At 37.8% G+C, this 25,621-nt stretch overlaps 1 protein-coding gene across 3 annotated transcripts in view; it reads left to right on the forward strand.

Moving 5' to 3' along the window:
- Positions 1-279: 279 nt before the first annotated feature.
- LOC133835962 (uncharacterized) overlaps positions 280-25,621 on the forward strand; it is a 55,294-nt gene continuing 29,952 nt past the window's right edge. For 2 of the 3 annotated variants that reach the window (XM_062266157.1, XM_062266160.1), the window contains exon 1: positions 280-1,229. In XM_062266157.1, the coding sequence (XP_062122141.1) occupies positions 771-1,229 (459 nt within the window). In that variant the 5' untranslated portion in view covers positions 280-770. Of the gene's footprint in view, positions 1,230-4,527; positions 5,393-25,621 lie in introns of those variants that run through there. The other variant, XM_062266158.1, reaches the window with a different exon arrangement.

Here is a 25,621-nt window from a genome sequence, read left to right on the forward strand (position 1 = left end):
ATACTATTCGACAAATATACTAAACCATAGCACAAGCTGGTTACACTACGAAAAGGTGTATTGGTATTTTCTTATAACTTTTATTCAATTATATCAACTTCATTAATAAAAATATGTTTTTTTTATCATTAAAGCAATTTTTTTAGAGTGCGAATTATTTTCTCATTGCAAATAAAGTGGTATTTATATTTTTTTGGAGAGTTGCCAGACTACATAAACTTGATTTAGTGGGTTTATTCTTGGAATTGGAAATGAACATTTCAGGCGCATTGCGATTCAGTCACACTTAACCGTCTGCAAATTTAAACAAAAAGCAAGCAAAACTTTATATGATTTAATCAATTCGGTTATGAAAATAATAAAACGCAACGCGTCAGTTTTTGCACGTTTCAAAGCGACAACACGTTTCGTAGTTTCAATAGTTTGCCGTGGCTCCAACGCTTCGTCCAGTGCTGCTCAGTGTTGTTGTTGTTGGTGCTGCCGATTTGCAAGGCGACAAAGTGCTTGTGTGTGTGAGTGAATGTGTGTCTGTGTGAGTGTATGCGTCGTATATATGTGTGGGGAAGATAAATTAGTTAGAGGTCATATCTATGCGTAAGCATTTGCAACATGCGGCAGCAAGTTGATGATAGCGGGACAGACGTCTTGAAATACACGCGCCACAACAACAAAAGACGCTTGCAGTTCTACGCCCACAACGTCCACGCCCACTGCCAACCTCAGCAGAGCAGCAGCAGCGTCGCCAGCTTCATTTTATAGTACGCAGCGTCATGCCAACAACAACAACAAGCAAATCAACAACAGCCGAAGAAGAAGAAGAGGAAAATTGCGATACGCTAATGGCGTCCTTAACAACAAAAGCAACGACAACAACCACACCACCAACGCCAATAATAGCGGAACAGCCGCAGCTACCGTCGGCAGCAGAAGCAGCAGCATCTGATGCAGTGGCAATGCCAGCGCCAACGTCAGCGCCAGCAGCGCGGCCGACACCAACGCCCACACTTTTGCCTCTGCTGGCCTCAGCGGCCGCCTGCAATAAGCAGCTGCTGTTCTGCCGGCGTTTTAAGGAGACAGCGGACAGCGCTGGATTTTTGCGTAACTTTAACTCGCTGCCGCTCTTTGTGTACGCGACGTCGCCATCGACGCATGCCAGCTCTGCCGATGGCGTCGGCGTCGCCAGGGAAGCTGCGGCCGCAGCAGCAGCAGCAACGGCATTCACTCAAAAGGTAAGTTAAGCTTTCTCTCTCTCGCTCTCTTTTACTCTTATTTTGTGTGTTGTTCTTGTATTGCGTAATTGATCATTTCCGTTGCATTTATTTGGACGTTGTGGGTGCCGAGTATAGAGGCAATGGGTGGCGGGAGGGGTTGACTGGGCGATCGTGCCGTATCTGCTTTTATAATTTATTATTATCTATTTTATGCTGGCTGTTCTGCTTGGCGGCATCGCATCGCTGCACTTGTCGAGCAATACTCCCCCTCTCCCTATCCCTCTCATACTGTGTTCTGCTGTGCGGAAATTGCTGGACGATTGTTCTGCTTGTTGTTGTTGTTGCGATATCTAACCGCTGCAACGGCAACATCAACAGCAACATTCGCTCCATTTTCATGTTCAATTCGTGGCTTAAGCGGCCCACAAAATATGCGTTTTTAATGTTAATAATAAAATTGTTTTCGTTGTTGTTGTGATCGCTCAAACGTGTCGAGCCGTCGTCATTAATGAACCCAACAGCAGTTAGCTTTTGTCTGCGGTGTGCTTGTATGTGTGTGTCGGTGTCTGAGCTAAGCTTTGTGTGTGGGGGAGTGAGAGCGTGCAATATGCTTTCTACACATACAATACACTTGTGTGCGTGTGTGTGTGCTGTTTACAGGTGCAGTTCTCCTATTGTTCGTTCGTTCTCTCGCTCTCTTTCGCTTGGTCGCTCTCTTGGTTTCTTGTGCAACGCTTCACTTATGCTGCGCTTGCTGCTGCTGCTGCTGATGTTATTGTTGTTGTTATTGTTGTTGCAGCTCAGTGACTTGTGACGTGCGCGCGCTGCTGCTCATAAGCTTCATTAACACAAAACTCACAGACCAGAAGCCACCGCAAGTGCTTTTTCTGTTTCTCTGTTTTGCCAATCGCCGCCATTTTGTGTGTGTGCTCTCAGTCCGCCCCCACTCCCCCTCCCTCCTTCACTCTTGTTGTCTTTGTTGAGCATCTTGCATTCAATTTAGCGCACAATATTTTCGGTTGTGATCGCACAATGCTTTTTTTTTGACACTTTCTAACACTATAAAGCGCCCTAAATTGTATTGTGCTTTCTTTCACTCACCCGTAATGCAATTACCCAAGACATATATTGCATTGTTCCTCCTCTCTCTTCTATCCCGCTGCCTATCTCTCTTTATTTTTATCGCTTTGCCCTTGCGGGCGTTGTTTACATTTCAAATTTAAATCAATTTTGTTTCTGATTGCGGTTTAAGTGGCAGTTTACAAGCGTTTCCCAACCCTTGTCTTATTTTGTGCTTATTGCAACCATATGTGACATGTATGTATTTGTATCTATATCTGTAGTTCTTTGTATCTGTATCTGCAGCTTGTGGAAAGTCGCGCTTGTCTTCGTTCAATGCGCATTTTGAAATGAATATGAATATAAATCTGAATATTTTTGTCTGTCTCTCTTCCTTTTCTTTTTATTGCCCATATTGTGAGATATCATCGCGACAATTGCTTGCGGCCACTTTCCATCTTCAGTTGCACATAACTTATTTCATTTGATATCGCATCGCATCGCATCTCCTCCCTTGGGGCACAACACCCATCGTGCATCTTCAATTCCCTGTTATTCCCACGCCTCTTAAGGCGACGTCGCTGTGTTTACATCTTTTACGATCAATATTTGTTTGCCTTCATTGATTTCGTTAGAGTCATATGACGTGATTTCTTCTATTGCTTTTTATAGAGGTTTATTACTACTTGGAAATTGCTAAAGTCGATTGCTAGTTCTTCAGGTTCAGTTTAAAGAGTTTGTTAGTCATCTATCAAATTAATTTATAGTCTAGATAAATGTAATTGGCTTACTTTCATGTCTGCGTTTTAATAGGACTAAAATTTTATGTTTTTGCTCAGCGACGAACTAGAAATAGATAATTAAATTATTCTTTAATGTAATAAACATTATGTTGGAATGTCAAATTTATCTATTTTGCATAAGAAACCTTATTATAGCTTAAGGCTAAAGCTTGTCTATTTGCTGATGAAATTTGTGATTATTTTTTCATAAACAATTTCTCCGATTTGTCGTATCTTAATTGGTTATCTTAATAGATTCTTACAAATCAATTCTTGAGCATTTCTAATTTGATTTCTTGTCATATTTGTGTTTGTTGATAATGAAAACAGATGGAAATCGTTGGCAATAAAAGTGTTTTAATGATTTGAACTGACTTGATTTGCTTATCAAATTTCCATAAATATCAAACAAAATGCGTGTCTTTAAATGCCAGAAGTAACTACCACTAGTTTTCCCCTTCCCCCCACCCCGCTTCAGGTCATTGATTAAACGTTCTAGAGCTTTGCGTTAGCAGAAGCGTCATGGCAACGTTGTTTGTTGTTGCTGGTTTCTGTTGTGGCGCCCTTGTCTCATGTGTCGCTCTCTCCATCTCTCTCTCTCTCGCTCTCTGTCTTTCTTGCCACAGTTTGCGTGTAATTAAGCAGCGAGATAAGCTAGCCAAGTGGACAGTAGGTCATTTTTCGTGAGAGTCGCTTTATTGTGACTCTCTTATGGTGCCGCAAGTCGCTTGTCTAGACGAGGCGTCACTTTGCTGCACTTGTTGTCGCTGCTTTTGGAGTTTGGCCGCTTGCAGCGCCACAACAACAACAATAGTAATAATAATAATAGACACTAATGACTTGGTTGGTCACTACTTTGTTTTGTTCTCTCGCTTCTTCGTGCACATAAGTGTGCTAGTGTGTAGTGCATTACCCTTTGAGTGCCACACTTTGTGGCGTCGGCGTGTAAAGCACTTAATCACCTGTCAATTGATTAGCTTGTGCTTCGTAGATAATTGTTTTCTCTTCGTTATTTTTTTTTGGGGCATTTGTTTACCTACAGATTGCCTGAAATGCAGCATAAACAAACAACAATAAAAACTGCGGTGGCAATTGAGGCATTACAAGAAGAACCCAAAAGATACAAATGTATCTTATGCAGCTGCCATATTGCAGAAGTTGTTTGTAATGCCCGCTCTCTCTCTCTCTCACACTCTGTCACTCTCTTCCTCTCTTTGCATTCAGCACTTGTCACTCAATTGGCTGAATGCTAGACCTAACTCTCTAGCTGTCTCTGTCACTCATTCTGTTAGCATTGTGAGTCATGCTTAGCGCTAGTTTTACGCGCTAGCATTTCACTCAATGCTCTCGCGATCTCTCTCAAGTTAACATGGCGGCTCGCTCTCTCTCTTTGAGTTAACAGCGCGTTAACAGCGCAGCGTAGTTTGAGTGCAGGAGAAGCACTTAACAGCTGTTGTTGTGTTTGTATTGTAAAATTTGGCGTTGAAGCGTGCGGTTCGGTATCGGTTGCGAACGCGCTTCGTTGAGTTGATTGCACTGCAAAGTATCTGACAGATACACCACGCGTCTCGCCTTGGGTGCTGTGTTTTGGTGCGGTGTGTTGTCGTTTTTTCGTTCCCGCATTGTTTTTTGGGGAATTTTTCATCACGTTGAATCATCAGCAGCATCGGTATACGTTTTGTCTCTTGTCCAAAAGACGCGTTTCGATCGCGCGTTCTACATATGAGAAATAAATTAACTTCTTATTGAGACACACACACATACACACATTCGCATATTCGGATTCGTGAATCGCAAGGCTGGAAATTCGTGTGTTGCTTCCTCAAAACAAATCGAAAAATAAGAAAAAAAAGCCAAAGGCAAAAAAAAGTCTGTTTAGTTTCCAATATATAACGCATATTATGAAATGCTTCCCGTAAACCGGTCAACACCTTTTTTTGGCTGATGTAAAGAAAAATAAATAAATGCAAAAAATAAAAGTGAAATTTTGTTGTGAATTTGTTATGCAAATCTAATACGAAATATTTGTATTTGCAAGTGTCGATGTGACTTGTGACGAGATATAATATCTAAGATACCCCAAAGAGATACAAAGATACACAACAACAACAACAACAACATCGAGAGAAATTACAAAATAACAAATAGCCAAAAAAAAACAAACAAACAAACAAGCGACGACGACGACGACGACAAATCGACGCTGCTTTCATTTGGATTAATTGAATTTGTTGATTTTGGGTTGGGGTTGCTTGTTGCAGCACTCCCCTCGCAATCCCCTCACACCGAGAGGCATCTACTGAGACCCGTTTTTGGTAAATGAGATCAACTAGATAAATGGTGCGTATCTTGAACTAAAACTAAAACTAAACCAAGCTCAGCTCAGCTTCAGTTATCGCGTAGCTAAAGTGATAATAAATTGAAATTTGTTCACGTAAATTGCGACGTAGCAGCGGAAGTCTCTCTCTCTCTCTCCCTCTCTCTCTCTTAATGTTTTCTTGATAAATGTGTATGGAAAATCAGCGTAAACAGATGAATAATGAGCCATAATGCTAATAGGGCAATGGGGCTTTGATTGTAGGCGTGATAAGTCGACCAACGATCGATAGCTGGAACATACGATTAAAGCAAGTTTTAACTCTGACTCAGCTGAAGTTCGTTAAACAGAATCTTTCACGTCTGACTAATCAGATTACCGCTTTTGTTTTTCGCCAGTACTAACGCTTTTGTCATATTTTATTATAGTGCTGACATTTAACATTACTTTTCTTTGTTTGTATAAACGCTGCTATCGAGTTTGCAAATAAATAAATTCCACAATATCGATCGATGGGTAACTAGATAAATAATGTTCTGCAAAGATTGATAGCTACAACTTGCAACTTTTTAGATACTAGATACTTTTGTTATCTTCTGCAGTTCACTCACCTTTTGCACATAATCCTTTGGCACCTAAGCAGACTTCAGCTGCAATTTAATTAATTAAACAATCGAGCAGCAACGTTGACATGCAAACCATTTAAATGGTTTACCCTTCTGCTCTCTTCCCTCTCTCTTCCTCTCCCTTTTACGTCTTGTCTGACATTGGCCCCGCTTTGTTTATCTTGTTAATTAAGCAACAAACTAACTACTGTTTAAATTTTTAATTGTTACCACACCGTAATTTGTCTCTCAGACTCATCTCCCTCTTCGTTTCTCTGCGTTTCCGCTTGGTCACTATTTTTTTTTCTGTTTCTGTTTCTGTTGAAGTGGAGCTGCGGCTATTATCTCCACATCGTCCCACAACATTCATTCTTTACTCCACTCTTTCTCTCTCTCTCTCACTCACACTCTCTAGCCATCTCTCTCTGCTGCTTTGTGTCACATTCATTCTCCATTGGGATTGATTATGCACGCTCTTAACTCGCTTGGCTTTGCTGCATGTCATTTCCATGCGGGTTTCTCGAGACTCAAGTTTCGAAAGCGAACCTCCCTCTCTTTCCATTTCCTCCCTCTCTCTCTCTCATTCACTCCACACGCTACATGGCAATTAATGTATAAATACGAAAACGAATGCGAGTGTGAGTGCGAGTGCGAGTTTGAGTATCTATGAGTACTCGAGAGCGTTCGCTCTCTTCTTTTATTTTTTTCTTTAGTATGTTTTGTGCACATTGTTGGCATTTTTTAACAACAACAACAAGTATTTTATTTATATTTTTTTTGTCTTTGTTTGACTTTTGCGCTGCTCCGTTGGCAGTTTTAATTGTTGTTGTTTCTTTCGCTCGCTGTATTGTTTAATAATTCAGCAATTTTTCTGTTTTCTGGCACAATTCAATTGTCGCCAAGTTTTGTTGGTCAGTTGTTGTTGTTGTTCTTTGCATCTGACCGACTCTCCAACTAATTTTTATTGGCTAATTAAGCACTACGCCTTTCCATTTTGTTGTTTTTTTTTCGGTTTCGCTCTCCCAATTTTCTATTTCCTTTTGTGCTGCTTTTTGCTAATTGTTCAAAAACAAAACGAAAAAAAATATCTGAAAGCAAAATTGAGAGCAAAACTAATTGAAAATTGTTGTACCTACGAGATACGCTCTAAACAGTGGAGAGAGCGAGGGGTAGAGAGGTGGAGAGGTGGAGGCAGGGCCAGCACAAGGTTGGCAACAACAAAATCATCTGACTTGCTGTGGAGTCCAACTCCTTTGTTTAAAGTTGCGAGTGATTCATGGAAATTCGTTTCGTTCAAGTTTTAAATAAAAGTTAATACGAGAGTTCTGTTTTTTCTGTTTCCATCAAACACATTTCCCAATAACTTTGTGGTTTCGTTTTAATTTCAGTAATCCAACTCGCAACTCGTTTCCATTGCATTCCAATTGATCAGCTGTTTAGCTGCTTTATTTACTTTTGTTATTATTTGCATTTACTTGGCCCATTCGCTGTGCTCTGATTCATGCGATTTGCACACACATCAAAATAATAATAATGATTATTATTATGCATATTCAACTAATCTGCATGCGAGCTGCGAGTTGCCTAAAAAAGATACAAAAGTATCTATAGCTTGATATATGTATCTGTGCCTGGGTATATTGCTCTTTCAGGTCGTCTACATTGAGCTTTAACCTTGACGGCAAACACGTCCGCTTCTGTTGCTTAACTTACACTAGACACCAAGAGAACGTTGCTTATTTACATAGTTAAAGGCAGTGCAAAGAGCATGAAAAGTATTGTTAAATTGAGTCACTGAAAGTTGTTAGTTCTATATAAAGAAAAGTAGCAAATACTTTTGCTGTAAACTATAAATATCTAAAATATTTCAATGTTTAATGCCTCACTTACACTAGACTTCATAAGAACGTTGCTTATTTACATAGTTAAATAAAGCGAAAGAGCTTGAAAAGTATTATAAAATTGAGTCCCTAGAAAACACTGAAAGTTGTTAGTTCTATAAAAAGAAAAGTCGCAAAAACTTTGGTTGTATTTTGAAGAATCAACTAGAAATATCTAAAATAATCAATACTTAATGTATCTTAAACTAGACATCATAAGAACGTTGCTTATTTACATAGTTAAAGGCAGCAAAAGAACATGAAAAGTATTGTAAAATTGTGTCACAAAAAACACTGAAATTGTTAGTTCTATAAAAAGAAAAGTTGCAATTCTTCATTCTGTATTGAAGAATCAACTAGAAATATTTAAAATAATCAATGCTCAATGCTGAACTTACACTAGACTCTATAAGAACTCTGCTTATTTACATAGTTAAAGCTAGCAAAAGAGCATAAAAAGTATTGTTAAATTGAGTCACTAAAAAACACTGCAAGTTGTTAGTTCTATGAAAAGAAAACTTCGCAAATACTTTTTCTGTATTTTGAAGAATCATCTAGAAATATCTAAAATAATCAACTTGTTGTCTAGTGTCATTATTGTGCTGCCTTTTGTTGTTATCTTGAGTTAAACTTGCGAAATTTCACACATTTTCAATGCGTCGCCCACAATTTCCCTTCCCCTTCCCCTCAGCATTTGCGGCTTCGTCTCTCTGATCTAGCTGTGAACTGGAACAGTTGGCAAATATAATGTATGATTGCTTTAATTTATTTTTATTTATTTGCAAATTTACTTTTTTTTTTTTTTGGGGGTTTGTATTATATTATTATTTTTATTATAATTTCAATTGTCATGTGATTTTTTTTATATTTTTGGGTTCGTTTTTATCACTTAACTTTTTGCGGTCGTGATTGTTGTTGTTGTTGTCGCTTATTGTGCGATAGTTTTCGCTATTGTTGCCACATTGTTGTTCTACTTTCTATGGACTGTGAGCGATCGCGTGGGTAGTTCAAAGAGTTCGCAGATATCTGTTGTATAGTATACATAAATCACCATAATTTTGTAACAATTTCATTTAGAGCAGCATAATTGCCATAAATAAGCAAAAATCATAATCAAAACACGCGCACGAGCCGCCAATTGCCAATTGGCAACAGAGAGGTGAGTGTGGCAATTGGTAGTGGTCCAAGTCGGGGCATAAATTGCGCTATAAAGCGCACAATTAAAGTTGCAGTCAGTCAACAGCAAAGCGGTAGACAGCAGACAACAGACAACAGCGACAGCAAGTCAGCAAATTGGCAACACTTTCCAATTGAAGCGACAAGTAAAAGTGATCTACTCTGAGGTGTTAGACGGAGAGATACTCTGTAATAAATGGAGAGATAAGAGCGCTGAAGTGCCTCAACACTTATTTCTTGTATGCAAATAAAAAATCCATTAAATAATAATGGTATTTAAGCAAGTTAATTGCACTTTTAGGATAACTACCAACGAAGTTGTGGCTGTTAAGCACAAATTATTCAGTACTTATATTCTTAGCTTTATTGGCTCAATTATAGTTTATTATATGCATGCAAATTCCATTCATTTAATGTAATATATTCAAGTTAATTGAATTTTTAGGATAACTGCCAACGAAGTTGTGGCCGTTAAGCACAATGTATCCAGTACTTATATTCTTTGCTTTATTGGCTCAATTCTTCTTTATTTTATGCATGCAAATTCTTTCGTTTAATTCAGTATTTTCAACTTAATTGCATTTTTAGGTTAACTGCAATAGAGCTTGAGGCAGTTAAGCGCAGTTTCTTTGTTTCTAGTCTTTGGTTTTGTGGCTCAATTCCTATTTATTATATTATTTACTCTATATAGCGACGTTCTCTGCATTTTAATTCAATGAATGTAAGTTATTTGCATATTTAGGATAGCTGCCATAATGTGATTATGTTAAAGTACAATTTTTTTAGAAAAACTTTCAAAACAAAACTGAGTATTACTGTTTTTAGTACTTTTAAGTTAATTGCATATTTAAGACGACTGCCGAATTGAAATTATATTTTCATTAATTTAGTTTATTTAGGTTAACTGCATTCATTCTTAACTTTCTATTATATTATACCCTCTTCCATTTAGCTTAATGACTACAGGGTATGCAATACAATTGAGTTGAAGTGCTCGCGACGTGGCTCCATCGATTGTAATCGCGTTTCATTTGATGATTTTGCAATATTCGCTTGAGCATTTGGCTTAGATGAGCGACTTATCAATGGCTGTCTTCCCCCCCCTTTAACACCGCCCACTTTTATTACTCCTTGATCTGATTGACTTCTTCTCACCCTGCCTTCTCCTTTACACTCATTAAGCTGTAATCTTTTACCTCTTTTCAAATAGACTCTGCTTAATTCGCTGCCTTTGCTTCTCTTTGCTGCCTGCAGCGAATCTTCTCGTCTGCTGCCGTTCATCTCCTCCCTCTCGCTCTCTCGCTCTGGCTCGCTTTGTTTTGCATTTAGCTGAATTCGCTGCATTTGGCACTCTCGCTTGCCTGCGGCGAATTTGTCAAATGTGTTTGGTGCTCTGCTTGCTCGGAATGCGGAAATATTGTTTGCTGTTTGTCTATCGCTTTGTTGTTGTTGTCGCTTCTGCTATCTCTTGCTGCTGCTGTTGGTTGTTGTTATTATTGTTATTATTGTTGCTGCTGCTGCTACGTGCGCAATTTTTGCTTTTCTTCTCGATTTTGCTTTCTGCTCGTTTTGTTTCGTTTTCAACAGCTCATAGATACGTCGGCATTTTCTATGGTGCATGACATTAAAGTTTTAAATTTAACTGCAACACAGACTGCAAGTGGGGAAAAGTCGCTGCCCAGCACTTCAGCTAGTTCAGTTCCCCCCTCTCAATCCTCCTCCTCCTCCTCAATGGGCACTTAACCCTTGTACGCACAATTGAACTTTACCAAGTGCGTTGAATTGTTTGCAAAAGTCGCGCCCCACTTTTACAACACTTTTCAAAACGCACACAGCACAACACAAATACAGACAGACAGAAAAACACTCAGTCAGCCAGACAAACAGACAGTCAACACTCAATAAGTTGGAACGAAAGGCAGGAAATTGTTTTTAATGATTGCAATTAGTCATAATTAAATTTATTGCTTAATTGATTTAATGCCTTGTGGCTTGTTTTATGCTGTGTTTACTGTGCCCAGCTGCTCTCCACTTTTGCTGTTGCTTTTGCTGTGGCTGTGGCTGCTGCAACATTTGCATCATCTTACCGCGTCTGTTGTTGCCCACCCACTAGAGTGTTAAAAACAACAAATAAAATAGCGCGCATACGCCGCGTGGTACCGCGCAAAAGTTGAATTGCATTTGCCGCCAGCGAGTTTTTTTTTTTTTTGCTGTGAGTTTTGGGGGCGATCGCGTGCCGTTTGCTCTGACAGCTGCAATCCGAGAGCGGCAAACAACAAATCAAATAGAAAAAAAGCACAGCAACTGTCACAATAATACACTTTCAACTAAAGCGAGATACTTTGATTTTGTCAGCTGGATAAAGTTCCATTTTTATACACAGAACATTCAAACTACAACTAGTTTAAGATTGAAAAAATTGTCGATGTTAACAACATTTTAAAACAAGATTTAAGCTACAAAAGTTTTTGAAGCAATATTCCAAATCTAGTTTTAAAGATTTAAAATTTCTTGAACTCAGAATTTTGTCTTTTTTTTATAAAAATACAATTATTCTCTTTAAAATTTAAGCTCAGGTTTCAATTTGATGAACCAATTTTGAAATTAAAATATATTCTTTAATTTTTGGAAAGAAAGAAAGTTGATCTTGATTTAAGAATTTATTTTCTAGTTTCCATTTTGACACCCCTTCAACTTGATTCAGAATTTTTATTTTATTTTGGTATTTTTCTCATTTTAGTATATTTATCAATTTTAGTATATTTTCTTAATGGTAGTATTTTTTTCTTAAGTATAGTATTTATTCTGAAGTGTAGTATTTATATTTTATTTTAGTATTTTTCTTAATTTTAGTATTTTTCTTAATTGAATTATTTATTCTTAAGTGTAGTATTTATATTTTATTTTAGTATTTTTCTAATTGTCAGTATTTTTCTTTCGATTTAGTATTTTTGTTGCCATTTTAGTATTTTTTTAAATGTGTAGTGAAGTGTATGAAAAGTTTGAATACTTTAAACTTTTTCCATTGCCGTGCAAATGTCAAAAAGTGTGACAGAGATTTCATTGACGAATTGCACAGTGACATGAATCGAGCAAACAGCAAAAGCAGTAAGAGCAAAGCAAGTCACATGGCTGACCCACTTACAAAGTGCTTTGCTGTGGTTCATCAACGCCAGCAGCAACAGAACAACAGCAACAACAAGAGAAAAACAACTGTTTTGCCCTTTTAGTTGCTACAGCTTCCAGTTTTTCTTTTAGCTTGTTGTTCTTCCTCTTTTATGTTGGTTGTAGATTGAGCACGATTTAGCTTTAAACTTGAAAATTGTGTGTAAAGAGAGCGTTGTTCGTTCTACAAACAACCAGCTGCAGCTTATGTGGGAAGAGAGAAAGATTGCACAAACTGTCTGTGGTGGTCAGGAAATGTTTTGTAGCCTTGAGATGGCAACAAGTTGCTTTGCTTGTTTATTTGATTGATTGTGTGTTGCGGCGGAATTAAGGAAGCTGCGTTTAAAGTTGGTATTCGTTGTTGTAAAAAACTGAAAACTACAAGATAAAACGATGCTTAGGTATTTCGATTTGCTTGTCGACATGTCCATCTATATCTTTTACGAGTATCTACAACACACAAAGCAAACCACCTTGCGCACTGCGCACAGTTAGTCATAGCAAACACAGATACAGATACAAGATACAAGATACGCGCACTTACAGATACATGCGCATAAAATACGGATATCTGGGCAGCTACAAACACAAGACAACACACAACACAGTTAACCAACACAACTGCCAATTGTTAACCCAAATGTGCTGCCAAGTGAGTTACGACCAAGAAGCGGGGGGAGGAGGGAAGGGAGAGGGGGAGGTTGATTTCCAGTGATTGGCGCGCCTGCGCAGCGCGTTGCCAACTGATTTGTTGCGCATTGATTGAAGGGTAAATTACAGGTTGCCACATGCGATTCGATGCGATTTTGTTTTGCAGCCAGCCAGCCGCTGGCTTTTCTCACTCTCCGGCTACTTTATTTTATTTTATACTTTACTTATTTGCGCATAGAATTTGTTGCTATTTGATTTTTCGCAATTGCCTGCAAATTGCGTCACCTGCTGCCGTTGCTTTTTCGGTTAGCTTTTAGCCAAGTTTGCGCAGCCATATTTGGGTGAAGTTTGCCCCCCTCTCAGCTGCTTTATATGCGTGTGTGTGTGTGCGTTTGTATCTATGTCATGTGTCGGCTAATAACTGCATATTTAATTCGATTTCAATGCTGTGTCACCGCGCGTTTGGCCAAAAGTGGAGCTGTCACGTAATTAAAGTCACATAAGCATATGAAATTTTCTGTTATTATATTTGCGTTTATTTTCGTATTTTCGCGTCTTGTTTTTGGCCACATACGCATTGGCATTTCAAGCACTCTCAAAACAGTCAAAATAGTAAACGCCACCGGTAAGCAAACAAAAGCAAAAACAAAACAACAATCATGCAAATAGTCAACGACGTCGTCGTCGTCACACATTTTGAAACTATGACGCACTTTATTTCGGGTCGAAAATTGAACTGGTTTCGAAATGATTATTTACGGAATTGGAGCTTCTCTTTTTTTATATGTTTTTTTTTGAAGCGAACTTCTTGATGATGTTTTAAGTGGAAATCATTTATGTGCACATTTCCGTCCACGCAAAGTTTACGTAAATTTTATAGATCGACTATTTTTATGCAGTTCCATTTAAATGACGTTGATTTCAGCTGAAGATGTTGAACGTTTTGTGAGAGCTGCAAAACTTGTTGTATAAGATTAGCAAATACTTTAAGATCCCATTCTTTATCTTCTTTTTTACTCTTTGATTTCAGCTGAAGATGTTTAAAGTTTTGTGCGAGCTTCTAAACTTGTTGGCAAAAACTTTAAGAGACCATTTTTGTATCTTTCTTTCTACTCCTAACTACTTTACTTATAATAAATGCTGCTAGCCATCCGTAATATAAATAACAAATGTTGTTCGTTTATTCCTTATTGATCTTTGATCGTAACTCGTTTAATGTATTTTACATTCGTTACTCGTTAATTCATTTATTCGTTATTGATCTGTTGTTACTTGCAACTCCTTAAGTTTTTATGATTGTTACTCGTTAATTTACTGTTTCATACACTCAAGATTTATTTTGGGTTTTTCTATTATAAAAACTTAAACTCTGTTAAATCTCTTTTTTTAACGTCAAAACATTACAGTTCAAAAGTTGTTCATTATTTGGTAATTCGCCAAACTTTATAGTTTAGCATTTTATTGCCAAGTCGTTCGTTAGTTGTTACAGATCAATTTAGTGCCTGTTTCTGGGCACTTTTCTTTTATCGCTACTTGTTGCCAACAATAAGTTAGTTTTGATTGTCAAAATGATTATTGCAGCATTAGGAATTGAGAGATTGCACTTTCCCAGGTTGTCGAGTTAAAGTTCATTACAGACTGAGGCAAATGATTCACGTGCTTTAATGGCAAAGTAAAACCCACTGTGAACATTTCCTTTTAATTAATAAGTATCTCGTGTTTTTTTATTTTTCATTCGCTTCTCGTCGGTTTGAATCACTTTTAAAGCCTTTGGCGGCCAGAGCCAATAAAAGCGAGAGAGAAAAAAACGAACTTTATAGCACTCGGTGTGGTTCATCATAAAATGCTAAAATACAACAAAAAAACGCGGATATGATGACCTCATTTGGAATTATGTAGAGGCCGGGCTAAAACACCGAAAGCACAGAAAACACAAAAACCAACAACTAATTGGAGAGCCAAGTTAAGACACTCCATCGTTTCGCACAACTGTTCTAAGAGTGTGTGTGTTTTGTTGGTCCCCCCCTCTGTGATTACATATAATACGCTCGTTAACAAAATTAAACCACAAAACATAAAAAACAGAAACAACAACAACAGCAGCTTGTGGTGTCATTTTTGCCGATTGGCTGAGTATGGTTTTTTGTTTTTGTTTTTGTGCATTTTGTTGTATTTTTAAATAATTGTTGCAATCAAATATAATTACAAATGCATTGAAGTTGTCCATTTGTGTTTCCTTTTTGCATAGCAATTATATAAACACAATACATGGCAAAAAGAGCTCAATTATTTGCCAGTTGCAGTTTCAGTTGCAGTTGCAACAACCAGAAGACGACGGAGAAGAAGAAGAAGAAAATCTTCACGTCGCGTCGCGTCTTTCGATGCGGTAACATGCCTCAATTTCGGTTGCCGAACATTATTATTATTACGACTATTTCGCATTTTGCCTACAATCCACAATAAAAAAAAATGAAAAGCGTCCGAAATCGTTATGAAAACATGCTCAGAAAACTGCAGTTGAAATCTCTGTTGCAATTTGAATACTCTTTAAAAGTGACTCAGAGATTTCGTAGTGAAGCTATCTATGAAGAGTTATTAAAACAATCTAAGTTATGATTTATTTACTTGCACTAATAAAGATTAAATTAAGAGCAGGCATTAAGTATATTATCTTTAAACAAACACTGCTTTGTTTGCTCTAAGATAAAATACTTAATTTCGCTCTATTAAAGCAAAGAATAGTAAATATTATTCTTGTCTTATTTTCCATGATTGATCCTTTGCTCTTTGCTTGAGTTTTTCTTTCATAGTTTTTGTGGCATTGCACAAAAATGTAATTTCGTAGAATTCTTGAAATTTTCAACTGATTTTATTGCTGGAAATCCTGTGCTTATCTACTGTGGACTTTGCGTTTCCTGAGATAACGTTATCGCAGGGATTCCTGCGAAGCGATAGACATTTATAGAACTGTTCCAAGTGTTATCTCTAACTATATAAATTGTGCACTTATTTAGTTTGTCTTTTTGTTGAGCTGTATTTATTGCACAGTTTTATAGTTTCAATTATATAAACGTTTGGTTTACTTTAATTGATTTTGTTCTATTTTTTTTCTATGTGTTGAACATATTTTCTTTTGTATTTTCTATAATATATATTATATTTTTGTAGTTTATATATTTATTGCATCTGTAGTTGATTTTAAGTTCGATTCTGAAGAACTTAGATTTCTTAAGTACTTTACAGTATGAATGAATGAATATTTTATATTTATTTATTTTTTTGTGTTTATTTGTCTTTAGTATATTTAATTTGTTTTCCTTAGTTTCTTCATTTAATTTCTTGAATTTTTTGAAATTATTTTCTTCGTTTTTTTTTATTGATTTACTTTAGTATTTTGTATAGCAAGTTTATTTTTGTATACATTATATTTATTTATTTTCTTTTATGCTTCTTAATATATTTTTGGTATTTTCTTATGTTTATTTTCATTTATTTGTTTTGTTTGTAAACCGCTTTTAATTTTGTTTTTCTATTTTTATTTGCTCCAATATTTTTGTTCGTTTTTTCGTAAACTTTATTTTACATTAATATGTTTATCTTTGATTTAATTTTTATTTATTCTAAATTTATGTGCATTCTCCTTTCTTTTTTTTTGATATTTTATATTTCATATATGAATTGTATTTTCTTTTATATTTTATTTCATTCATATGCGAAACCTTTCTCATTTTCATTGCACATTGTGCTAGATACTTATTTAAAGCCAGCTGCAATCAGCATTACAAACTTGAGCTAACCTTTTTTGGTAAGGGCATGAGAGACAAACAATAACAGCCGCAGCAGCAATAGCTACAACAACAGCAACAACCAGAGGAACAACAACAGCAACAACGGCATTTGCAGCCTCCAATTGCAATCGGGCCAATTGTGAACTGTGCTAGATGCAGTGCAACTTTTGCAGTTGTATCGTCGTCGTTGTTGGCCCCTCTGGTTGACTTCTTCAGCTACTTCATTATCTGGCCCCGAAGTCGGAGTCGTCGTCGTCGTCGGTTGCAGTTGAATCTGGCAGACTTGCTGACTGGGTGACTGCTTAAAAACCCATCATCAATGGACGCAGCCAGTGTCTCGGCTAACTGTAATGTCGTCAGCGTTTTGTTGGCCGACTGTCGACTGTGTTTGCCCTGTTGCCAGTTGCCTGTTGACTGTGTGACTGTGTGACGACGCCATTATGAAATTGCACAGTGGTAGAGAAGAGTGGCAAGAGTGGGAAGAGGCAACAACAAAATACAAAAAACAGATGCAAAGTTTGTTTTTTCGCTTGTCTTGTGGAAGACTTTTCACCTGCCATGCAAATAGGAGTCAAACCCACACCCGCACCTATTGGCCCCAAAAAACCAAAAGCAGCGACTGACAGCGAATGTAATCTGACTGTCTGTCTGTCTGCCTCGTCTGCCACGTCTGTTTGGCTGGTCGAGCAGCTGTTGTTGCCACCAGTGTTGAATGTTTGCACTTTCCTGCACAGTTGAACTCAATGCGCTTCGGCTTCGGCTTCGTCTTTTGCTTGGTCGATTTACAGCAGTTTTCCCATTTTAAATTTGTTTTTCAATTTGATTTCTGTGTGCGCAATTATTGTGAAATTAAGATGTTTTATGCTGCTGCTGTTGTTTGCTTTGTTTATTTGCCTTCGCTCTTACCTTTGATATAGTAATCGCCGCTAGATAAAGATTCGACTATCTCTGGACACATGCGATTAAACTTTCTATGGCCTCAGCGCCTCTATTGTGTTTGCTGTTTGCTTTGCTTTTGCCAATTTCAATTTTTGTGTGTATTCTGTGTGTGTGAATTATTATTTTCGCCACGATGATAAGATATAAAACTCTCAGTGCGCTAATTATGCTTAGAAATTTTTTTCAACTTTTCAGCTGCTGACACACTAACGAAAAAAAATAAAGCAGAAAAATAAAACAAACCACATGAAGCTGTCACTTTTTCCATGCGGCGGCGCACGCCAAGAAAAATCTGTAACAAATGCAACACAGCTGCTGCGGCTGTAGAACAAACTTTCACCCGAAAAAGCGACAAGCAACAACAACAATCAGTGCAACGGGCCACATGTTGCAACTGTTTTATGGCTTGAAATTCACACTCTTAATTGCCAAGCTGAGACTCGAGACCTAAAAGTGCCGCAGCGCATTTAAGCTGCAGGCTGGCTGCGTGCGTGTATCTGATAGATACAAGTACTTGCAACACACACATAGATACACATTCCTATGTGTGCGCTGTTTATCCGATGGGCTGAAGCGCAAGTCTTTACGCATCTCTAGACATACAAGTAGTAATCAAGAAGAAAAGTACACGCACTCGTTATATAGAACGATTATTTCTGCGTTGCAAGTTGGCCAACAACACAACACAATGAAAGAGAAAAATTAATAGGCAGCTTTGCTGCCGTTGCAGTTGCTGCTGCTTCTGTTGCTGTTGCTTGTTGCAATTGGGGCCTGCAGGTTAATTAAGCACATTAGCAGCCCATCAGCGCAATATTTAATGGTCGCCCCTGCGGGAAAAATGTTATGTTATGGATGTCAACTGGGGCATTGATTGATGCCACAATTCAGATAGAAACTACTAATTACACAGTGCACTAGAAGCGGCAGATATAGATACTTTAAACTGAGTAGATCAGCATTCAGCTCACGTACTCAAGCTTGCTGCTTGAGCTTTATCTGGGAAAAGTGCATTAAATGCTTTGAATTTGTGAGATGCCTCTTAGCTTTGCAACTTGATTGTAATGCTTGATATAAGTATATGTATTTTGTGCGCTACCTTTTTTATACCCGCTGTCCATTAGATAGAAGGGTATATTCTTCAAATGTTGTTTGCGATCAGCTAAAAATTGTAGTTGTTTTCAATGAAAAATAGAACTTTTGGTATATTTGGTACCTTATAGTATATTTTGTACTTTATGGTATATTTTGTGCTTTATAGTGAATTTTGTATATTATGGTATCATTTTTACTATAGTATATTTGGTGATGTATGGTATATTTTATACTTTATGGTATATTTTGTGTTTTATGGTTATAATATGAGCTTTATGATATATTTTTCACATTTCGGTATATTTTATATTTTTCGGTATATTTTACATTTTGTACTTTTTGGTATATTTGGTAATTTACGACTTCATTGTATATTTTGTACTTTATGGTATATTTTGAGGGGAATAGTATATCGATATACCAAGTGGAGTATATTGGTATATTCATTTTGGTATATTTAAATAATAATATCCTTTTTTTTTTTCTTATTTTATTGAGAACATTTGAGCCCACTCGACTGTACTTTTCTGACTTGTTTTTTAGCGGGAACTCGGGGAAATGCGTCAGTTTTGGGTTTTGCGGTCGCTGCAATTGAAATCATTCGCAATTGGAGCTGCAAACAGAGACAATAACCATAACAATAAATAAGTAACTACACAACACCCACTTGCGGTTGTCATCCACATTCGAGTCAAAGATACAGATACACACACACACACAGGGAGATAATTTTCTAGCTGGAAAAGCGCTCGTCGCACGTCGTGAGTGTAAATTGTGTTAAGTTCTTTTGGCTTTCTCGAAAAACGCTCTGGCTTTCTATTTTGTCCCCGCCTCAGTTCTGACTAATGACGCTTTGGCCCCCCCATTCAACCAAGCCTCTATCTATCTATCTGGCTGTCTGTCTGTCTGGATTGCCATTTTGTAGTTGTTGTTGTTGTTGTTGTAGGAGGAAGTCGCCTATTGCTCTGCAGCTTATTTCATTTGTTCAGTTTGTTGTTTGTTTTGTTGTTTGCTGTTTTGTTGTTTGTTGGTCCGGCTTTGGGGGTTTCTCTTACAGATTCTGGAACGTCATAGCTTCTACTATTTTTCTGAAAATTACACTCACACTCTAATGATAATTAGCGGCATTATTTTCCCATTATTCTTTTTGAAAGTTTTTCACATCGCTTCGTCCAGCATATTTTTCAGTGTTGTGTGCAATTAAAGCGTCATTTAACTGGGCGTGGGAGACAAGCCCACCCAATTTACAATATTTCATAAATAAATAAATATAGTCAGAGTTGTAAAATTTTATATTTATATCGTTGCTCGATCCGCAGGTGGTTTTATCTTTTTTGTTGGTCTGACACATGACAAATTATGCGCTACACATTTGCTTTTATTTATATAGTTGTTTAGTTGTTGCCTGTTTTGGCCAACAGCATGAAATTGAAATTGCAAAAGGAAAAAAGATTTTTAATTAAAACTACAAAGCAAAATTGATGAGGTTTTTTTTTTGTTTTGTTTTTCTTCACAATTCAATTAAAATTAATAGCCATGCATGTTATAAATGAGTTAGAGCGCGCGGGTTCAGTTCAATGGCACATTACGCAAAATTCACAGATCCAAATGCAGAGACGATAACAAAATTGCAATGCGAATCTGTTTGGTTTGCTCCACTTTGCCATGGCTTTGGCCAAGATTAGCGCAATGTGTTGTTGTTGGCCAGCAGCAGCAGCAGCAGCAGCTGCTCAGCACATAGCTTGGCTATTAAACTGGCCACACAGTTTGTTCATCCATCTCTCTCTCGTTGTTTGCTTGCGCTTTGTTGCTGCTCTGATGAAGACAACTCAGCAAATAGCAAGCAACAGCAGCAACAACATCAACATCAGCATGCCACAATCGGCAACAAAGTTGGTTGCTTCTTCAGCTGCTGCTGTTGCTGCTGCTGTGGCTTACGTGTGACGACGGCACGCTTCCGACTTTCTCCAGACACAAACACACACTTATATTTATTCACTTATACACTCGCATGCTACTCGCATTTGCTTTGCTTTGCGCGCTATAACAAATTCAGTCTGCTCGGCTGCCTGCTTTTGGCCTGCCTAATGATCCATTCGTGAGTGTCTGAATTTCATATGCAAACCGGCCTCTGACGGTTGCCAAATTGAAATGTGCGCACAGCTCATGCTCATACTCAAACTCATTCCTTTGCCTTTTGTTTTACACTTCACTCTTTCTCAGTTGTTGGCCATTTGCCAAAATGTTGGCCACATGCACGCTAGGGCTTAAGATGCTTTTCTTTCTTTCTTTCTGCTGTCTTAACTCTAACATAGTTAAGACTTTTTTCCAGTCTAAACAATTTGTAAACTTTTCGTTCGTATCGTAAACAAGCTGCGTATTACGGCACATGCCAGAAAAAAATATTAGAAAAAAAGACCGAGGGAATTACATACTTATGCACATGTTTGCGTTGTTTCTAATAATAAAAAGAGATTACGGAAAGAACAGAGAACTAACGGCATTTCATGGATGAATTGTCTACAAGATACAACAACTTAAATCTGTTTTCTAAATTGTTTTTTAGTCTGCTTACGAAACATGAATTTTCACAATTGATTTTTAATGCAAAAAGAGAATGTTAGTTGTGCATTTTTTTCATGTAATTACTAATTATTATTAAAGCAATAACGTTATTTATTTATTCTCTTTTTATGGCAATCATGGACTAAAATTAAAAAAAAATTTAGTTAGATAGGAAAGGCTATAAAATGTATTGCTTAAAAACTTAATTTTGTGCATTGTAATTACATATTTGCGTTTTTATTTAACTCAGAATGTCTTGTGCTATATTTGAAAAAGTACTTTAGAAGTTATTCTATCTTTTTAATCAAAATCTCTTGTGCTATAATTGAGAGAATTCTTTGGAAATTATTATTATTGTTTATTATAGAGACTTTCTAATACGCACAATTTGTTTTACTATAATTAAAATAAGAATTGAGAATTATTTCGAAAAGAAGGAATTAAGTAAAATTACTTATTACAGCGCCTTTCTTTGACTAACAATCTCTTTTACTATAATTGAAAAGTAATTTAGAAATATTTCCTATTATGGCACCATTATTTTTCTCTTTTTCTCTTAATCTCTCGCGTTATAATTGAAAGAAAAGTTTTGAAATTATTTGAAGATTTATTAAATTATATTAGCAAACAACTTAATTTTACCTATTATAATTACATTTTATTCCGTCTTTCTTTTACGCCCAATATCCTATGATATAATTGAAAGCATAGTTTGGAAATTATTCTTAAATTTTGGCAAATGATGCCTAATTGTATTTAATACGTATTTAGAATTGACTTGTAATCCAATTTAACTTATGTAATGTTTTCATTTCTATTCTTTATCTTTGCAGGTGAGTTTGTGTGAAATTGCTAACTGTTTAATGTTTATGCCCCATCATCGTGATCGTCGTCATCATCATCATCATCGTCGGCATTACGGTGATGATTATCAGGCGCGGGTAAGCTTAAGAAAACTTGTTTAAACTCAAAACTTAGAACAGCATCAAATTGGGCAACCAAGCGAGACTTGACCATGTGAGAGGATGTTGAGTGCTAACGTATGAGTATTTTTTGTTTTTTTGGTGGATGTGGATTTTTTCGGCCAGGTTGTGGTTTCTGTGTTTATTTTTATGATTCAAGCGAATTGTAAAATATATGTGTGCGAGTGTGTGTGCAATTATAATAAATTATATTCGCGTGGATTAACGAGTTAATGACGGTGTCGTGTTTTTAATTGTTAAATTGCTCAAAAGAAAACGACGCAGTCGCAGTCGGAGTCGCAGTAAGAGCAACAAGCGGCGTCTGTGAGCGGCGGCGCTTACCAAATTTGTGTCATGCCCCAAATAAGTCAAATCCGCACAATCCGGCTGAGAGCAGCAGCAGCGCCACTTCCCCAACGGATGTGGCCTAGCCGGGCATATGCGTCGTATGCGCGATGCGCTGCAATGCGGTTGGTCGAAGCAGTTGGAAAATCATTGGGAAAATCATCGTGTTGCATTGGGGGATGCTAATGCATATTGGCCAGGAAATCCATGAAAAGGCATTGCCAATATGTTGTATGGCTATATTTAGCCAAGTTATTGGCGTTGCCATGTTAACAACTTGCAGTCGACAAAGACAACGACAACAACAACAACAACAACTTCGACTTCGACATCGACAGCGACGACGACAACAACGTTGACGACCTAAATTTACCGTAAAATGCATGAGAAAACTGCTGCTGAGCGCCAAAGACGTCATGGAAATGTCTTAGACAGCGGGTGGCTTAAAGACAGGAGAGAGCGGCGGAGCGGGGGAGAAAGGAGAACTGAACACTGAAGATTCTCAGTGCGTTGCGAATGTTGTGTTGTGTCTCCGCCTCCGACTCCGTCTCGCGGTCTCAGGTGTCTGCCTGCTGTGCAGCTGTCGCTGGCAGATGCAACAAGTTGCCAAGCCAACGTCGCCAAGGTCATCGTCGTTAAACGTGGCCAGCAGCAGCAGCAGCAGCAACACCAGCAGCAACAACAACAACAACAACTACAACGACAGCATCCACAGGCACGACATCGTTGCCTTTTAAACTGTTTTTGGTAGCTGCTTTGCTTTTTTTTCTCTTCTCAACCTCTCTTGCAGTCTTTTTTATTTCTTTTTTGCTAGTCTGGCCAGTTTAGCCAGTTTTTTGTGTTGTGTTGTAGTCTGTTGATTCTCGGTGCTTTTGTGTGCATGCTTGCGTCGTGCTTGTTGGGCTTCTTCATCATCTTGGCGCGATGTTCTTGTGCTCGTATTTCATTTTTGGGCCGCCGCCTTGTTTGCGTTGTTTTCGCCCATATGGCGCCGCTGAAGTATTATTGCTGCGCCTGGGAGAGCGCATTTAAAGCGGAAAATTTATGAAATACTCGCAGTAATCACAACGTATACAATTTCACTATAAATTATGCAAGTGCATAACCTTTTTTCCCAAGTAACGAAAGTCAACGAACTTCAGCTACTGAATCATCGGCGTCATGAAGGACCTCTTCTTCTTTTAGTTCAGTGTCAGGCTTAAGGACGCGCCCCAATGTTGAATGTAAAAATGTGGTTCAGCGTAGAGAGCACGCACTCAATATTAAAGTAAAACTCAAGCGCACACCTCGAAAAAACCCAGTGAACCGTGGAAAAGTGTGCGCTGCGTTGGTCTGCGGCCTGTCAACGCGTCGTATACTTAATATGTATTTCCAGTTATAGACGCTCGTCGACGTCGGTGCTTATCGATTGGCATGAATATTAGACGATGTCCTCATTTACACACACCTGTTAAATACACACACACACACACAAGGCTAGGCCCGCAGCCTTTCGAATGTGTCTGTATATTTATTTTTTCTATTTTTTTTTTTGCTTTTAGTTTAACCAAGTTACTGAGGCTGCTGCAACATGCAAACAAGTCTTTTATGGCGCTTTTCCAGTGACAGTGCATCACATGGCCATGTTTGGTTATCTTTAACTGTTTGTAAGCCAACGGAGTTGCCTTTTTTTTTTGCTTTTTGCCAGCTGATGTTCGTCTACATCGCTGTTGTTGCTGTTGTTATCAATGACGCCGGCAGTTGAACAGGTTTTACTCAGATTTGTGTGTGTGTGTGTTTGCTAAAGCACACAACTAATTAGCCAACCGCATTTTTCAGTCAACAAGCAGCGCAGCCATTTCAATAAAATTCATAAAATTGTTAAAGCACTTTTTTCGCTGCAATTCTGCTGACCCCAAAAGCCAGAATTTAAAATGCACTCGCCATAAAGCGAACAAAGAATTTGACTGTGAAATGGGCTAAAACGAAAGATACGTTTTTGGGCAGCAGCAACAGTTAAGCTCTTTGTACATTGTGTATGTGTGTGTGTGTGTGTCGGAAAGTAAATCCGCTCTAATTGAATTGTCAAATCAAAGCCAGAGCAACCTTGAAGCGGCTTCTCTGAGCACATTTGCATTTCCATTACCATTTGCTGACAGTAGCACAATTAACTAAGCCCAGTTAAAAAGTAAGCTCGCTGTTCAATTGCGGCGATTAAAGTCGTTTGTAAATGGCACTGAGTGTTGCTATTGCTGCTGCGCCTCTAATGGCGACTGGGCTTGGTCTCCAACCATGATCAACATCATTATCATCATCATAGACATCGTCAGCCAAACTCATCATGCAACAACAACAAGGCTGCCCGTTCTCTCTGTCTCTCTCTATCTGTGGCGAAGGTAACGCAAAATGTTGCAGCGTCGCGTCGCTTCGGTTACATAAACGCTAATGAAAATGCCGCCGCCTCATTAGCCTGCGCCTTATGAATACAATTACAACAACGCGGCAGCTAAACGAGCGCAGAATAAGTACAATTCATTTGTCCATCCATCTAATTATGAGAGCTGTTGTGTGTGTGTTTTGCAATGATAGGGCAACTTCTTGTAGAGTTCCAGCAATCGAATTACAATTACTTTAGACTCAGTTTTGTATTTTTTATTTCCCTCGCCATGGCCACTTTAATAAACGTAGGGAATGCCATTGTCTTTTATACGTACGTATTACAGCAGGCAGTTCTTTTGCAACTAGCTGTTGATGAACTGTAGTTATGTGTAACTCCATGGTCACTTGGCTGTCATAATTGACAGCACTTAATGTGAATGTGTGCATTTATTAACATGAGTCACACCCCTTTTTGGCTCTCAATAGACTGTATTCTCAGCGCCTCTCTTGTTGTCTGTTTAATTAGTTAAAATGTAGATAGACTTAAGCTGTTGTTTAACTTTCTAAAAAAAAAACAAAACATTCTTGTAGTTTTTGGCTGTGATTTATGGCCAAGCTAGCGAGATTGATGCTTACGCGGGGCACTTTAATGATTATGACAACTTCTGGAAAAACTTGTAGAGACTAAACTACAAAGAAGCGACAGAGTCCAAAAACCTTGAAATC

Source organism: Drosophila sulfurigaster, chromosome 2R, assembly GCF_023558435.1.
Source record: "Drosophila sulfurigaster albostrigata strain 15112-1811.04 chromosome 2R, ASM2355843v2, whole genome shotgun sequence".
Lineage (NCBI taxonomy): Eukaryota > Metazoa > Arthropoda > Insecta > Diptera > Drosophilidae > Drosophila > Drosophila sulfurigaster.